Source organism: Procambarus clarkii, chromosome 79 (assembly GCF_040958095.1).
Source record: "Procambarus clarkii isolate CNS0578487 chromosome 79, FALCON_Pclarkii_2.0, whole genome shotgun sequence".
Taxonomy (NCBI): Eukaryota; Metazoa; Arthropoda; class Malacostraca; order Decapoda; family Cambaridae; genus Procambarus; species Procambarus clarkii.
Window position 1 is genome coordinate 18065752 of NC_091228.1, and position 18891 is coordinate 18084642.

The window sequence follows — 18891 nt, forward strand, 5'->3', positions numbered from 1 at the left end:
AATGAGGGCAGTAATCAGAGGCAATGTATCGGAATGGAGAAATGTCACAAGTGGAGTACCACAGGGTTCAGTTCTTGCACCAGTGATGTTTATTGTGTACATAAATGATCTACCAGTTGGTATACAGAATTATATGAACATGTTTGCTGATGATGCTAAGATAATAGGAAGGATAAGAAATTTAGATGATTGTCATGCCCTTCAAGAAGACCTGGACAAAATAAGTATATGGAGCACCACTTGGCAAATGGAATTTAATGTTAATAAATGTCATGTTATGGAATGTGGAATAGGAGAACATAGACCCCACACAACCTATATATTATGTGAGAAATCTTTAAAGAATTCTGATAAAGAAAGAGATCTAGGAGTGGTTCTAGATAGAAAACTATCACCTGAGGACCACATAAAGAATATTGTGCAAGGAGCCTATGCTATGCTTTCTAACTTCAGAATTGCATTTAAATACATGGATGGCGATATACTAAAGAAATTGTTCATGACTTTTGTTAGGCCAAAGCTAGAATATGCAGCTGTTGTGTGGTGCCCATATCTTAAGAAGCACATCAACAAACTGGAAAAGGTGCAAAGACATGCTACTAAGTGGCTCCCAGAACTGAAGGGCAAGAGCTACGAGGAGAGGTTAGAAGCATTAAATATGCCAAAACTAGAAGACAGAAGAAAAAGAGGGGATATGATCACTACATACAAAATAGTAACAGGAATTGACAAAATCGACAGGGAAGACTTCCTGAGACCTGGAACTTCAAGAACAAGAGGTCATAGATTTAAACTAGCTAAACACAGATGCCGAAGAAATATAAGAAAATTCACCTTCGCAAATAGAGTGGTAGACGGTTGGAACAAGTTAAGTGAGAAGGTGGTGGAGGCCAAGACCGTCAGTAGTTTCAAAGCGTTATATGACAAAGAGTGCTGGGAAGACGGGACACCACGAGCGTAGCTCTCATCCTGTAACTACACTTAGGTAATTACACTTAGGTAATTACACTGTAGTGCCATACACACACACACTGTAGTGCCCACACACACACACACACACTGTAGTGCCCACACACACACACACACTGTAGTGCCCACACACACACACACACACACACACACACTGTAGTGCCCATACACACACACACTGTAGTGCCCAAACACACACACTGTAGTGCACACACACACACACTGTAGTGCCCATACAAACACGCAGCTTCCCAACCCTTCCCAGGTCAACCTCATGTACAACTGCAGTACCCAGAAAATATATGCTATGGATTAGTTTGAGATGGCTCCTTACATTGTTTAAAATTCACTCTGACAATTAAGCAAGGTTCTGGAGGAACTGGGTGACATGTCTCAGATAAACTCTGGTATGTTCTGATGGGTAAGTATCTATATTCCAATAGACACTTGACAATATATCAGCCTAGTAATGAAGTGTGAACTCAAACGGGCTAGCAAATTTTAACCATTGCTCTTGATACTTTAGACTGCGAAATGTCAAAAGTGTTAAGACAATTTGCAGATACTATTAATTTTCTGTGACCAAAATGACCTAAAGTGATCTTTGTAAATGGTTCAAACAGCTAGTTGATCATTTTAAGTGCATTAATATATCTACTATTTAGCAAATGGCCACATTCACCTGGACCACATCTGAGATTATATCCTACCTGTAAAAATTATACAGTGGAACCTTAGTCTACAAATGCTCAGGAGTACAAATTTTTCAGTGTACCAAGTCAATTTCATCGTAAAATTAGACTTGTTGTACGAAGTTGCCTTGGAGTACGAGGTGCTTGTTCAGTATCCAATCGATTTAATTAACGCCCTATATGGGGTTACACCCAAGTCGTTAAATTCTGGGCCCTGCCATTATCTGGAGGGTTTAAAATGTTGCTAAACTTTGTCATATTTTTGAGGGCAACAAGAAGGATGGTGGGGGACTGTATAGATGGATGGTGGGGGACTGTATAGATGGATGGTGGGGGACTATATAGATGGATGGTGGGGGGACTGTATAGATGGATGGTGGGGGACTGTATAGATGGATGGTGGGGGACTGTATAGATGGATGGTGGGGGACTGTATAGATGGATGGTGGGAGACTGTATAGATGGATGGTGGGGGACTGTATAGATGGATAGTGGGGGGACTGTATAGATGGATGGTGGGAGACTGTATAGATGGATGGTGGGAGACTGTATAGATGGATGGTGGGGGACTGTATAGATGGATGGTGGGGGGACTGTATAGATGGATGGTGGGGGACTGTATAGATGGATGGTGGGGGGACTGTATAGATGGATGGTGGGGGACTGTATAGATGGATGGTGGGGGACTGTATAGATGGATGGTGGGGGGACTGTATAGATGGATGGTGGGGGACTGTATAGATGGATGGTGGGGGACAGTATAGATGGATGGTGGGGGACTGTATAGATGGATGGTGGGGGACTGTATAGATGGATGGTGGGGGGACTGTATAGATGGATGGTGGGGGGACTGTATAGATGGATAGTGGGGGGACTGTATAGATGGATGGTGGGAGACTGTATAGATGGATGGTGGGAGACTGTATAGATGGATGGTGGGGGACTGTATAGATGGATGGTGGGGGGACTGTATAGATGGATGGTGGGGGACTGTATAGATGGATGGTGGGGGGACTGTATAGATGGATGGTGGGGGACTGTATAGATGGATGGTGGGGGACTGTATAGATGGATGGTGGGGGGACTGTATAGATGGATGGTGGGGGACTGTATAGATGGATGGTGGGGGACAGTATAGATGGATGGTGGGGGACTGTATAGATGGATGGTGGGGGACTGTATAGATGGATGGTGGGGGGACTGTATAGATGGATGGTGGGGGGACTGTATAGATGGATGGTGGGGGACTGTATAGAAGGATGGTGGGGGACTGTATAGATGGATGTTGGGGGGACTGTATAGATGGATGGTGGGGGACTGTATAGATGGATGGTGGGGGACTGTATAGATGGATGGTGGGGGACTGTATAGATGGATAGTGGGAGACTGTATAGATGGATGGTGGGGGACTGTATAGATGGATGGTGGGGGGACTGTATAGATGGATGGTGGGGGACTGTATAGATGGATGGTGGGGGACTATATAGATGGATGGTGGGGGACTGTATAGATGGATGGTGGGGGACTGTATAGATGGATGGTGGGGGACTATATAGATGGATGGTGGGGGACTGTATAGATGGATGGTGGGAGACTGTATAGATGGATGGTGGGGGACTGTATAGATGGATGGTGGGGGGACTGTATAGATGGATGGTGGGGGACTGTATAGATGGATGGTGGGGGACTGTATAGATGGATGGTGGGGGACTGTATAGATGGATGGTGGGGGACTGTATAGATGGATGGTGGGGGACTGTATAGATGGATGGTGGGGGACTGTATAGATGGATGGTGGGGGACTGTATAGACGGATGGTGGGGGACTGTATAGATGGATGGTGGGGGACTGTATAGATGGATGGTGGGGGACTGTATAGATGGATGGTGGGGGGATGGATGGATAGAGGGACTGAATGGATGGAAGGATGGAGGGGGACTGGATGGATGGATGGAGGAGGGTACCGGATGGATAATGGAGGGGACCAAATGGGAGGAAGAGTCTGGTGAGGGGGGGGGGGGAGGAGAAAAAAAATCTCTCGGAAACACTAGCACTAGAATCATGTAAGGAAAGAACATGTAGAGGGTGAGTGGGTGGGCAGGTGGTATAGTGAGTAGATGGATAGGTAGCAGGGCAGGCAGCAAAGTGGGTAGCAGGGTGGGCAGGAAAGTGGGTAGCAGGGCAGGCAGCAAAGTGGGTAGCAGGGTGGGCAGGAAAGTGGGTAGCAGGGCAGGCAGCAAAGTGGGTAGCAGGGTGGGCAGGAAAGTGGGTAGCAGGGCAGGCAGGAAAGTGGGTAGCAGGGTGGGCAGGAAAGTGGGTAGCAGGGTGGGCAGCAAAGTGGGTAGCAGGGCAGGCAGCAAAGTGGGTAGCAGGGTGGGCAGGAAAGTGGGTAGCAGGGCAGGCAGCAAAGTGGGTAGCAGGGCAGGCAGGTAAGTGGGTAGCAGGGCAGGCAGGAAAGTGGGTAGCAGGGCAGGCAGGAAAGTGGGTAGCAGGGCAGGCAGCAAAGTGGGTAGCAGGGCAGGCAGCAAAGTGGGTAGCAGGGCAGGCAGCAAAGTGGGTAGCAGGGTGGGCAGGAAAGTGGGTAGCAGGGCAGGCAGCAAAGTGGGTAGCAGGGCAGGCAGGTAAGTGGGTAGCAGGGCGGGCAGCAAAGTGGGTAGCAGGGCAGGCAGGTAAGTGGGTAGCAGGGCGGGCAGCAAAGTGGGTAGCAGGACGGGCAGCAAAGTGGGTAGCAGGACGGGCAGCAAAGTGGGTAGCAGGGCGGGCAGCAAAGTGGGTAGCAGGGCAGGCAGCAAAGTGGGTAGCAGGGCAGGCAGCAAAGTGGGTAGCAGGGTGGGCAGCAAAGTGGGTAGCAAGGTGGGCAGGAAAGTGGGTAGCAGGGCGGGCAGGAAAGTGGGTAGCAGGGTGGGCAGGAAAGTGGGTAGCAGGGCGGGCAGCAAAGTGGGTAGCAGGGCGGGCAGCAAAGTGGGTAGCAGGGCGGGCAGCAAAGTGGGTAGCAGGGCAGGCAGCAAAGTGGGTAGCAGGGCAGGCAGCAAAGTGGGTAGCAGGGCGGGCAGCAAAGTGGGTAGCAGGGCGGGCAGCAAAGTGGGTAGCAGGGCGGGCAGCAAAGTGGGTAGCAGGGCGGGCAGCAAAGTGGGTAGCAGGGCGGGCAGCAAAGTGGGTAGCAGGGCGGGCAGCAAAGTGGGTAGCAGGGCGGGCAGCAGAGTGGGTAGCAGGGCGGGCAGCAAAGTGGGTAGCAGGGTGGGCAGGAAAGTGGGTAGCAGGGTGGGCAGGAAAGTGGGTAGCAGGGCGGGCAGCAGTGTTGGTCAGGTGTCAGTGTGTGCAGGCAGGCATTATTGAGAGGCTTGGCAGAGTGGGCACGAAGGCAGCAGAACAAGCGGATGGCAGACAGTAGACTAAGGAGTTGGGTGGCAGGGCAGGCACAGAGCGGGTGGGTAGCAGGGCAGTCAGGAGAGAGTGGGTGGCAGGGCAGGCACAGAGCGGGTGGGTAGCAGGGCAGTCAGGAGAGAGTGGGTGGCAGGGCAGGCACAGAGCAGGTGGGTAGCAGGGCGGTCAGGAGAGAGTGGGTGGCAGGGCAGGCACAGAGCGGGTGGGTAGCAGGGCAGTCAGGAGAGAGTGGGTGGCAGGGCAGGCACAGAGCGGGTGGGTAGCAGGTCAGTCAGGAGAGAGTGGGTGGCAGGGCAGGCACACAGTGGGTGGGTAGCAGGGTGGTCAGGAGAGAGTGGGTGGCAGGGCAGTCACAGAGCGGGTGGGTAGCAGGGCAGTCAGGAGAGAGTGGGTAGCAGGGCAGTCAGGAGAGAGTGGGTGGCAGGGCAGGCACAGAGCGGGTGGGTAGCAGGGCAGTCAGGGGAGAGTGGGTGGCAGGGCAGGCACACAGCGGGTGGGTAGCAGGATGGTCAGGAGAGAGTGGGTGGCAGGGCAGGCACAGAGCGGGTGGGTAGCAGGGCAGTCAGGAGAGAGTGGGTGGCAGGGCAGGCACACAGCGGGTGGGTAGCCGGATGGTCAGGAGAGAGTGGGTGGCAGGGCAGTCACAGAGCGGGTGGGTAGCAGGGCAGTCAGGAGAGAGTGGGTGGCAGGGCAGGCACAGAGCGGGTGGGTAGCAGGTCAGTCAGGAGAGAGTGGGTGGCAGGGCAGGCACACAGTGGGTGGGTAGCAGAGTGGTCAGGAGAGAGTGGGTGGCAGGGCAGTCACAGAGCGGGTGGGTAGCAGGGCAGTCAGGAGAGAGTGGGTGGCAGGGCAGGCACAGAGCGGGTGGGTAGCAGGGCAGTCAGGAGAGAGTGGGTGGCAGCCCCTGCTAGGTAACAGGGGCTTTCACCCTGAATGCCCCTGTTACCTAGCAGTAAATAGGTACCTGGGAGTTAGTCAGCTGTCACGGACTGCTTCCTGGGGGTGGAGGCCTGGTCGAGGACCGGGCCGCGGGGACACTAAAGACCCGAAATCATCTCAAGATAACCTCAAGGGCAGGCACAGAGCGGGTGGGTAGCAGGGTGGTCATGAGAGAATGGGTGGGCAGGTGAGTAGCAGAATGGGTGGCAGAGTTTAGCAGTGGGCAGGCAGGCGGTGGTGTGAGGTGGGCAAGCTTTCGACTAGGACTAACATGAGCCAGTCCTTCCCCAAGATCCCCCCATCTTAACCCACTGAACTCTCCTCGATATCTACCCCAGCGTACCCCTCCCTCCCATGCCTGGACAGTATTAATACGGTGGTCTTTCTTGCTTCCAGCTGGTGGATCGGGAGGCAGATTGCCTGAGTGCCTGATACTAAACCCTTATTCTTACTAACTTACTGGTTGCAACTGTGAAAGTCTGCTTGCTTGATGGGGTTCTGGGAGTTCTTCTACTCCCCAAGCCCGGCCCAAGGCCAGGCTTGACTTTGGTCCACCAGGCTGTTGCTTGGAGCGGCCCGCAGGCCCACATACCCATCACAGCCTGGTTGGTCCGGCACTCCTTGAAGAAAACAATCTAGTTTTCTCTTGAAGATGTCCACAGTTGTTCTGGCAATATTTCTGATGCTCGCTGAACAACCGAGGACCTCTGATGTTCATACAGTGTTCTCTGATTGTGTCTATGGCACCTCTGCTCTTCACTGGTTCTATTCTGCATTTTCTTCCATATCGTTCACTCCAGTACGTTGTTATTTTACTGTGCAGATTTGGGACCTGTCCCTCTAGTACTTTCCATGTGTATATTATTTGGTATCTCTACCGTCTCCTTTCTAGTGAGTAAATTTAGAGAGCTTTGAGACAATCCCAATAATTTAGGTGCTTTATCTCGTCTATGCATGCCGTATGTGTTCTCTGTATTCCCTCTATTTCAACAATCTCTCCTGCTCTGAAGGGGAAAGTGAGTACTAAGCAGTACTCAAGACGGGACAACACAAGTGATTTGAAGAGTACAACTATTGTGATGGGATCTCTGGACTTGAAGGTTCTCGTAATCCATCCTATCATTTTTCTGGGTAATGCAATACTTGCTTGATTATGCTCCCTAAATGTTAGGTCGTCGAACATCATAATTCCCAAATCCTTGACATGCTGTTTTCCTACTAAGGGTAGATTCAATTGTGTTTTGTACCCTGTATTATGTTTCAGATCCTCATTTTTGCCATATCTGAGTACCTGGAATTTATCACTGTTAAACATCATGTTATTTTCTGCTGCCCAATCGAAAACTTTGTTAATATCTGTTTGTCTTTGTTTCAATGTCTTCAGCAGAGATAATTTTCATGCTGATTTTTTTATCATCCAAGAAGGATGACATGATGCTGTGACTTGTATTTTTGTCTATATCAGATATGAGAATAAGGAACAGCAGGTGTGCAAGGACTATACCTTGAGGTACAGAGCTTTTAACTGCGCTCGGACTCGATTTCACTTGATTGACTGTTACTCTTTGTGTTCTGTTCGACAGGAAATTGAGTATCCAGCATCCTACTTTACCAGTTATACCCATTGACCTCATTTTTTGTGCAATCACTCCATGGTCACATTTGTCGAATGCCTTTGCAAAGTCTGTGTATACAACATCTGCATTCTGTTTTTCTTCTAATGCCTCAGTGATTTTGTCATAATGGTCAAGTAGCTGTGAGAGACATGATCTTCCTGCTCTAAATCCATGTTGGCCTGGATTGTGGAGCCTGACTGACTGTGAATAACTGATTGACTGTAAATACTTAACCGATTGCTACCACAACTGTGAATGCTAGACTGCCTTTGATTATAACTACCTGTGACTGGTGTTGACTGAATGCTTGACTGACTTGTGACTGTAAATGACTGGTTCTGACTGGCTGCCACGTAACAGAGGCTGTGAAATGTGTGAAAAGAAAATCTTGAAGATGCAAATATGAAAGTGTTTAAGGAGAGCAGGGGACGGTCTCACCACCTCCCCCCTTCCTCAACACCCTCCTCATACCCCAACACCACTCCTCCTCCCTCCTCCCTCCCTACCCTCCCCATACACCAACACTGCTCCTCCTCCCTCCCCCCTCCTCACCCTCCCCATACACCAACACTGCTCCTCCTCCCTCCCCCCCTCCTCACCCTCCCCATACACCAACACTGCTCCTCCTCCCTCCCCCCCCTCCTCACCCTCCCCATACACCAACACTGCTCTTCCTCCCTCCCCTTCCCCTCCCTCCCCTTCCCCACCCTTCCATACACCAACACTGCTCCTCCTCCCTCCTCACCCTCCCCATACACCAACACTGCTCCTCCTCCCTCCTCCCTCCTCACCCTCCCCATACACCAACACTTCTCCTCCTCCCTCCCCCCTCCCCCCTCCTCACCCTCCCCATACACCAACACTGCTCCTCCTCCCTCCCCCTCCCCATACACCAACACTGCTCCACCTCCCTTCCCTCCCTCCCCATACATCAACATTGCTCCTACTCCCTTCCCCCTCCCCACCCTCCCATACACCAACACTGCTCCACCTCCCTCCTCACCCTCCCCCATACACCAACACTGCTCCACTTCCCTCCTCACCCTCCCCATACACTAACACTGCTCCACCCTCCCTCCTCACCATCTCCCATATGCCAACACTGCTCCACCCTCCCTCCTCACCATCTCCCATATGCCAACAAGAGTCCTCAGTAAAGGTAAAGTACAGTTAAATATTCACTTATTTCATCCCACTACGAAGTAAATAAACACGAAGATGACTCGCCGTGACACCCAAACAGGAAGTAAATGTTCATACTCTTTCGTTTGTTGCCAGCCTCACAGTCATCCTACAGCGCTTATTTTGATATCACTGAACTCGCAATAAAATTCTCCACCCAGACATATGCCTATCAATGTCTAATTATGTTCCGCACGAGTGTGGCAACTGGGCGAAGCGTTAGCCGTGATTTCAGCAGCGACGACACTGTTGTGATGCAGCGCTTTGAAAGTTTATACTTATTTCACTGTCCTGACATTATTTCTCGAGCTACGTATTTCATTTTTATAGCAATGTATTCGCAATAGAAAGTTTTATATATAACAATAGAAAGTTCTATAAGAACATGGGTAGAACTGGCCAACAGAGCGTCAAATAAATTTGCGGCGAATAAAATCTTACGCGTGTTTGTACCCGTGATCGTAAAAACTTTTTACTTTGCTCATGTTTTTTCAAGTTTATACTTGTTTCACAGCATTTTTTTTGTTTGTATAGTGTTCGGAATAAAATTCTCTACACAGACATATGCATATAAATGTAGAATCATGATCGCGGCCAACACAAGAGTGTGTGGAGTGGGCGATTACCCTCGTTGTGTCACCAACTCAATAGTCTCTCCTCTAAGTTACAATACATTGCCGTTTTCTCAAATAGGCACTGTGCCTATTAGAGAAAACAAAAATTTAATGGCAAACATATTCATACAAACCCCAAGTCGATCGAGTAGTAAATACCCACTATAACACGGTCCGTAAATTTACGTCGTGATCTGACAAGCACTTATCTAAACCGCCCGTAATTCCAAGTGAAGTTCTCAGAAAAGTGTTAATTTACATTATTTTTTACGGGAAAATTTGTTTCGGTGTACGAGCTGTCTCTTGGAACGGATTAAATTCGTAGACCAAGGTTCCACTGTAATTTTATTCATGTGATTTGCAATAGTACCCAGAACCATTAATACATACCTTACTTTCATTCTCTTTGTCCTTGTCTTGTATTTGAGTCTTCTTATCCTCGTGAAAACCAGCCATCAGAGTTTCATTGGTTTCTCGTAATCTGGCCAGTAATGAAGTCTGTTCCTTTTGCTGCAAAATACACAAAACACAAAATTACTGTGTGCATACAGCATCTACAATTTTCTCTTAAAATAATAAAGAAACCAATGGTGCATATAATGAAATGGCTCTTTCTGGACGAGCCTTGGTGGCTACCTGAAGCTATCATGCTCAATTGTACCCAACTTCCAGGTCACATCAGTTGCAGAATTCTTTTTGGCCTATCAGGGATCAGAACCAGAACCTGGCCCCCTCACAGAGGCACAGAGAGCAGGTGACACTCTGCCACCCCACAAGGAAAGCATCCAGAAAGTCAACAAAGCATTACAGACTACCGCTGGGCTTAACCCTCAAACCGCTAGGGGCCCAAATGGAATTCACACCCACAGGTGCAACAAAAAAAAAATCCAAAAAATTCTTTCGTCTTATAGAAGTGTTCATTTTTCTTCCCTGATCACGGATAAAATAACAAAAAAATCGTAGGTGGCATATTTTAGCCGCAATAGGGTAGGGAAGTGTGGCAAAAAAGAGGCATTGGCAGAGCCTTCGCCAGACGAGGTCTACTCCGCCCGAGCTGTCAAACGGCAGTTGCCACAAATATATTATTACCTAATTATTTCAATGTCTCTGATTTATTTTTTCTTAGTTTTTTTGCAGTAATATTATTCCATACAGTGAATTGTGGTATATTTATATAATAAAATGTGTGAACCATCGCTGTACTCAAAATTATGGTGTACATATTAGTGATTCAATTATTATGTTCATAAAACAATAAACAAATAGTTTTGCTGTTGTTACACTATATACACAGGTTATATATAAGTATCTGCATGTTTTTTTCACCATAACGAAGTACTAAGTTGGTCTTGTGAGTCAAAAAGCAACGAGGAGTGACCACCAAACACCAGCGAGCCACTCACTGCCACTCCCTCCCTCAACACCACCTCACTCGACCTCATTGTCCTCCCACAATACTGTTTTTGCATTTATTCACTATACATAGACGTTATATATACATATTTACATGTTTTGTTCACCATAACTGTACATCTAAGCTTGTATGGTGAGTAAAGGCACAAAGACGTAGCTACTCACACAGTCAGCTGATCGGCGGCCGCCCTCACGGCCAGACGTACTAATATTTCTCCTCCAACAATATTGTTTGTGGTGTTATTACGCTATATACACACACATTATATATAAGTATCTACCTGTTTTGTTCACTATACCTGTACAAATAAGCTGGTATTGCGCCCAAAGACCATAGTGGCCATCAGTAAACAACATGACAAGTCATGCAGACGACGCTCCGCCCTCACCAAAATGGCGGCTCCCAACCTACTCCTCTCGCTGTTATCTCACACTATACACATGTTATATATAAGTATCTACATTTGTGTTCACCATAGCAAACCACTCAGCTGGTATGGTGAGTGCAGTCAATGGTGGCCACACACAGTCAGAAGACAACGCCACAACCCTCCCTCCACAGCCTTACTCCTCCCTCCATGGAGCACAGCGCAATTACCACAATCCTGCTATTATCAGCATCCTGGTCAGTTTTATCACAGTCAGGAGGCTTCAGTAATACTATCACTGCTAAATAATAGCAGTATCATATATATTATGGCATTTGTAGGCAATGCTGTAGTCACAAGTTGAACAGCGGTGTTGTGAGCTCATGCTGCGTGCGTCAGCCTTGGTGGCTTGCTCAGTACTGAGGCTCTAACACCCAAGAATATTGGCCTGGATTTTTTTCTAGGTGGCATCTGGCAACTATCGGTCGTGGCAGTACTATAGTTGCCCCTATCCCAGGCGGGGCGTTTAAATTATAGCGCTAGACACGAAATCATATATATATGATGTGCACGGTTTCGGTTTTGTCACTGATATCATATATGTATGATTTGCGCAGTTTAAGGGTTAAAAGACCTGAAGTCTGGAAACTACCGAACAAACCCTCCAAAACAATGTAAACAAAAGATTGAATCTCTCAAAACTAGCTTCAAGTCATTAGTAACAAACCATTGCCACCAAGGGGGGGGGGGTCCTGGGGCTTCAGCCCCTCCCTCAACTCTCGCGAGTCAACTCTAGAGCAGATGTGAAAAACCCACAAGCACCAAGCAACAATCCTGCTAGTGCTAGGGAGAGAGGGTGTAAGGGAGCCACTGGGGCTCATCCAGAAAGAGGCATTTCATTACATGCCATGCTGAATTTCTGGGGGCCCCTTTGTGTCTCCCTAGAGAGAGGTCCTGGTCCTTCCTCTCTAGGACACCTCCCTAGAGGCTCCCTAGAGAGAGAGGCTCCCTAGAGAGAGAGGCTCCCTAGAGATAGGCTCCCTAGATTGTGCTATCAATTTGCTGTATGGTGCCTATTAATCTTTGTTTAAATTACTAATCAAGCTGTCAATGTAATCAATCAGCTTTAATATACCAATGTGCTGTAATATATTTACTAATCTCTCTCATCTCATTTTTTTCTTGCAATGTATCTGTTATCATTTTATTAATTCTGCTAGAATTGCCTACTTAAAATTATCTGTTAGATTAAGGACCTGCCCGAAACGCTGCGTGTACTAGTGGCTTTACAAGATTGTAAATACCATGCTATGTATTCTCACAAACCCAATGTACCGTCTTGTATATAAATAAATAAGTAAATAAATAAATAAATAAATAAATAAATAAGGTAACCCAAGGGACTAACCAGCAAGGAGGCAAGATAACAAGTAATATGACAAATACTGAAATTGAAACAATAATAAAGAGAATGGCCTCCACAGGATACAGGGTAAATTCCAAGGATGGCTAGCACTTAGCTTAGAAATAGCAGGACCCACATGACTTGTTGGCAACCCAGGAGCACTACAGTAGACAACGAGAGTTGACAATACCAACGACAGAACTGACTAGGGGAAGCTGGGAAAGGGCTAGGCCCCCAAGCCTACCACAGAGGTGGAAGTTTACCATTAACGGATTCAAGCTAATTTTGAGAGATTCAGTAATTTGCTTACATACTTGGCTCTCTCCTCTTTTTCATCTACATTAATGACTTTCCATATGCCTCTCAACACCTCAACCCAATATTATTTGCTGATAACACAACCTTCATTTTCTCCAGTCCTGACCCTCTTACTCTGAATGATACAGTGAATACTGAACTAAATAAACTCCATCTTTAGCAAATTGCTAACAAACTCACCCTTAACATTGACAAAACATTCTATATTTTGTTTGGTAATAAATTCTCAGACCAAATTAATCTAAGAATAAACAACATCCAAATTAGAAACAAAATAGATGGTAAATTCCTTGGTGTTCTTATCGATAACAAGCTAAATTTCCAGAGACACATTCAAAATAGAACAAAAAACCAGCGTTGAATGTAATGAAACGCCATTTTCTGGGTGAGACCTGGAGGCTCCCTGGAGCTTATCTGGCTAATGTATGTTATATTAGACCGGGACATTAGCTAAGGAGTTCAGACCTACCAGGGACCAGCGCCAAAACCTGGCCCCTTCAGAGAGGTTTCAGGGAGCAATGGCCCTGGAAAACCCCTTTGTGGTTGGGGTTTTTCTTATCTGCCATCGACTGGGGTTAGGCACCCAGAAAGGTAGGCATAACAAAACAAACCCCACATGGTAAAAAAAAAAAAAAAACTAAACCAAAAACCGAACAGAGAGATAGAAACTCCCTACAATCACAAGGAAACAAGCAAACAAGCAAACATCACACTTTACTGCCGCGCCGATCGTCCGCGCAGCCCTCCCCGCCCCGAGAGGGGGAGGGGGGAGCCCCGGACCTACCACGCCGGCTGCCAAGCTTCAGTTCGGAAGCTAAGCTTCAACTAATGTGAAAAAACCGCCAACCGGTGGGAGGGAGAGTTGCCAGGGAGCCTCCGGGGCTCACCCAGAAAATGGTGTTTCATTTCATTCAATGCTGGTTTTCTGTGGGGAGCCCCTACGGCTCCCTGGAGCTTCATACCCAAAGAGAAGGAAAAGAAAGGGCTAACCCGGGAGGCGGCCGCCACAAACTCTGCAACGCAAAGCCGAGACAACAGGTCGCAACCTGCGACCCAAGGCAACAAGAACGCACAGGAGCAGACGCACAAAGAATGGGCGGCCAAGAACCTGTGCGACTTTCAAATCCCTGCGCCCGAAATGAGCCCTAGACGTCCCAACTGCAGCAGCAAAAGCTGCAAACGTCTGAACAGCACGGGCGCAAAAACAGACCGCAGGCTGAAAGAATGAAAAATCTGCGGATGACCTGGGAGACCCGAGCCCTGAAAACAGGGAACGAGGGGAACCAGATCAACCACAGCGCATCCCCAGACACGGTATGCCGGCAACGGCAAAAAACACAACCGTACAACACAGGACGCACCCCCGGCCAAACCAATCAAGCATCAATACCCCAAGAACCCCTCCGGAAAGCTGCCGACTCTACTGTCGCCAGGACGGTGAAAGGCTGCACACGTACAAATCTACCACCAGGACCAAAGAGCAGAAACCTGAACCGAAGGGGCTACCACAAACTGAGGACAAGATAAGAAGGCACCCTGATCAAGGACCAGGATGGCTCAGGTGACGCATGAGCAGGCCGGAGGCGAAGCAAAACATGAGAAAGAGTACAAAACAACATACTGTCGCCAAGACGAAGCTCGCAGGTGGGACACCGTCAACAAAGCCACCAGAACACCATAGAGATGGTGAAACCCGCGTCAAAATACCAGATGCGAAGAGCTGAGGAGAAGGCCGAACCAGTCACGTACAGGACCAATTCGACCTGCTGAAAGAGGCGAAGTCGCGGGAAAATGCCCCGGGTTCGGACACCTATCAAGCAGCGTCGGAAAATAAGCCTGGGCCGGCCACCAAGGAACCAAAAGAACTGCTCTCGTGGGAGTGGGCTTCAACTGAGCCAGAACCCCAAGCAACAGCTAGACCGGGAGAAGAGGAACAGGTACCCCCACCTTGACCAGTCCTGCCGAAAAAGCATCCACCGTGAATGCCTCGCAGGTGGGAAAGAGCACCACATAAAATGGGCGACGCCTAGACCACGCTGACTCGAAGAAGTCCATGGCCAGGAGTCCATACGTCCGACATAGCCAACAAAATGAGTCGGCGACGACTGGCCAATCAGCGAAGAGAGGAATGAACTGAGACAGCTGTCCGCCAGGACGCAGGACATACCCCAGACATGGCTAACCGTGAGGTTTGGCTAACCTCACGGTTAGCCAAACCCCTGTGGTTCTGGCAAGAACCGCCAGAGAACAGTCCAAACAGAGCTGAATGGCAGAGCACCGAGTGACCCAAACCCTCCGAAGCGCAAACCAGACAGCCACGAACTTCCAAACCGTGCTGTGAGCCTGACAGATGGACAGACTCCACCAACCTCGGCCGACCTGGTGAGCACTGGTCACAAAGCCCCAGCCGAGAGATGACCCGACCGTGAAAACATCGAGCGAAGGCTCGGGGAGGTGTCAAGGCACGGAACCCCGAAAACCCCAAAGAGGAAGCTGGTGACGCAGCACCAACACAAGATCCCCGGAAGAACGAACCCAACGAATGCAAGAGGCGGAAGGGGAGTTTCCGAAGGAACCAAACAGACGCCGAAGCCAAACCCGACGCCGCGGGCAGACCAGCACGCCGAAGTTCAGACTCCAGCACAACCGCTCAAGCAACCGCTGAGCAACCCGGGACCCCCTCATGTACAGCCGAAGGCGGGACCACAGCCGCAGTAACACTTCTAGAGGGAAAGACAATGAGTGGCCCAATAGCCCTAAACAAGGCCCAGGTCCGAACCCGGGATGGAAACAGATGGAAAAGCCTCCAGATCCCCAGGAAACCAAACCCGGCGATCCGGAAGGAACCATACCCCTGGCAAGCAGACAAGCGGACTGACTGGGAGCCCACACCAGCCAGTCGTCGAGGTAGGCCAGACACCGAATCTCAGACGCAGACAGGGCACTAAGATCCGGTAAAGATGCAAAAATTATACCAAGTGCCCATTACCAAATCGGGAAGGTAAGAAAAGCAGCAAACCTGAAGCCCCACCAGCAACTGCCAGTCCCAGAAAACTGGAGAGGAACATGCCAAGAAGTGACCTGGAGGACCAGGACCACCATCCAGGCACCCGGCCCCAACAGAAGCCGGACAGGAGACAACAGTCCTCCTCCGAGGGCATAGGAACCAGGGTGCAGACTGAAGAAGTCCAGAAGAATCGCAGATGGGAAAAGCTCATGACTGCAAAGAGCAGACGGGAACCCCAGAAGGATGGGGCGGAACGACCACGTCCAACGCACCCACTAAGATGACATGACGAAGCGCAGGGGAAAAAGCCCACCCAGCCAGCGCTGAACCCCCCCAAAGGGGGAGAAGTTGTCAACCAACGCCACCAGAGGCCGGAAGACAACCCAAAGCGCCCACCAAAAGCGGGACCATGAGAGAGGCAACAGAGCAAGCTGCTCCCTCAGCGCCCCGACAACAGAGAAGGGAACAGAACCCCTCCCGAAAGAAAAAGTACACACACATATACACATACACACAAGATATGTGACACACACGTGCGTATACACAAGTGCACACACACACACACACAGTGGACACATGTACATGCGTACACACACACAATTCAGGAGGAGAGACTATGGGAATTAAACCTCACTTCGCTGGAAGACAGAAGAGTGAGGGGGGGAACGGATCACCACATTCAAGATTCCCAAGAGAATCGGCAGGGTTGATAAAGACAGGCTATGTAACACAAGGGGCACATGCACTAGGAAGTAATGTGGTGGAGGCTGACACCATACACAGTTTCAAGTGTAGACAGGACAGAGCCCAATAGGCTCAGGAACCTGTACACCTGTTGACGGTTGAGAGGCGGGACCAACGAGCCAGAGCTCAACCCCCGCAAGCACAACTAGGCGAGTACATACATTGTAAAAGAAAATATACAAGTCGCCGACTAGTGGGCAGAAAGCACCACGCCGGCCAGGCAAAGAAGGCACAAAACTGCATCAAAAGGCCCACCTCGACAACAAAACCTCAAAGTCCCAGCACGACCACAACATGTGCCAAGACCCAAAAAGATCAGTCTGCAAGTCAGGAAGACCCCGGAACCCCAGAAGGCAGAACCGGGTCACACAAGATAACAAAGTCCCCTGAACCCACAAAAGGGGGCCCAAGAGGAAGAAACCTCCGGAACGAAAGCAAAGAACCCAAAGGAACCCAGAATCGAACCAGGCGGAGCCCAAACCACCACATTTTGCTGGCGGAAAACACCACAGAAAGGCAAAGCACAGCCCCCTGACAGAACCCCCCTGGGAAAACGGTCATAACAGACCGAAAACCGAGGGACGAGGTGTGGGAGCAAGCATACCAGCTAGGGACATTGAGCCCAAATCCAAAGGCCCAGACCCAAAACAGACAAAAATGGAAAACCCGGTGTAAAATTAACACCCAAACGTTCCCAGAGGAACAGGCAACGGGCAGAAAACACCAGAAATGCAAAGAAACGACAACAGGAGAATAAAAACCCCTGAAAAAAGTTGAAAACTCACCCGAGACACTCGCTTGCACACCCAGGCGCATGTAAACAAACCGCAACGCCACCCTGGTGGCCACGCCGGGAAACCGGCAGACGAAAATGGTCACCAGCAGGGGCTGTCACTGACGCTAAATATACAAAAACACGCCAGCAAAAGTGGGAAGCAAGCAGACTGGATGGGCGAAAAAGCCGCCCAACAGCAGAAAACCCAGGCAGGGGCAAACCGCCCCAGAACTGCTAGCAGGCATCCCCCACAGCCCTGGGAACCAACAACAGAGGCCCCGGGGCAGAGCCGTCCTCCAAGCCCTCCGCCCTTAAAGAAAAGCAAGAGTCCATGGGAAAGGCAGCAAGAAAGGGCCGCTGGTAAGACCCAGAAGCCTTGGCAGGACGAACAGGCTCGAAAACCTCCGTCCTCCAACCAGAATGGGGCAGCCCCTGAAAACTGCCCGAGTCTCTGCCCCAAGTAAACCTCTCCCCGACCCCGAAACCCACAGACAGACCGGAGCCGGGAACAGGGAGGGAAAGGGGCGAACAGCACCTGACCAAACGGGGCGGCCTCGGGGCATCCGAGTGGGAAACCAACCTAGCATGTTGCAGCAACCTAACCTAGCTTGCAACATGGATGCCGCCTGTACTCTGAACAGTAATAACATCAGGAGAGTACTGGAGAACAAGTAGAGAAACTCTCGCAAGACTCCGGGTCAAGGTGTCAGTGACCCAACAGGCAGCATGACGGAGGTACAAGTGGCGACTGTCACCCGGAGACAAGGGCACAGCAACCAACGATCCCATACAAGACGGGTTGGAACCTGGAAGACACATTCAATGGTCCCCCGAGCCCAGACAGGGGTTTCCAGGGCCCGTAGGGGTAACAACTACGGGAAGCCCGGGCAAGGTGTTGCTAACCGGTTAAGAAACCCAAACATAACAAGAGGGTAGAGGATAGCACTGAAAACCCCTGCGACGTGTACAATCACGGGGGCCTAGCAGAGGGCCGCCAAACACTACCAGTGGAACTATAGTCACACTAGGCAGACCCCCACCAGGCATGAAAATAAAAACAAAAGAAAAACCCCGCAAAAGTACACCGCCTCCAGAGGCAACAGAAACCGGCCGCCACTTAGGTGGCAGGCTGGGCAACACCTTGATGCCCTAACCAGCACAATACCAATCCCTACCCAGGGCCAAACAAGGGCCCCAAGCCCCAGCTGGCCCCAAGGGCAAGGCAAATGCCGAGAAGCAAGAACCTCTACGGGAATGGTTCCCAAACGCCCCAGGGAAGGTAACCCTGTTACGCAAGGGCAGTACTCACAGGGCACTTAGGGAAGTCAGCCACTAAGCACATGCAGCCCCGGCACTGATGAGGTACTCCTGGCCACCGCACAACACTACACACGGCAGTGAACGCAACACAAGGCAAACACCGCCTAGGAAACTGAGACCAGAGAAGCGTCTATCCCAGTTGACA

At 49.8% G+C, this 18891-nt stretch overlaps 1 protein-coding gene across 3 annotated transcripts in view; it reads right to left on the reverse strand.

Moving 5' to 3' along the window:
* na (sodium leak channel non-selective protein na) overlaps positions 1-18891 on the reverse strand; it is a 631552-nt gene that overhangs the window by 24431 nt on the left and 588230 nt on the right. For all 3 annotated transcript variants that reach the window (XM_069314566.1, XM_069314565.1, XM_069314567.1), the window contains exon 30: positions 9787-9906. In XM_069314566.1, the coding sequence (XP_069170667.1) occupies positions 9787-9906 (120 nt within the window). The remainder of the gene's footprint in view (positions 1-9786; positions 9907-18891) is intronic.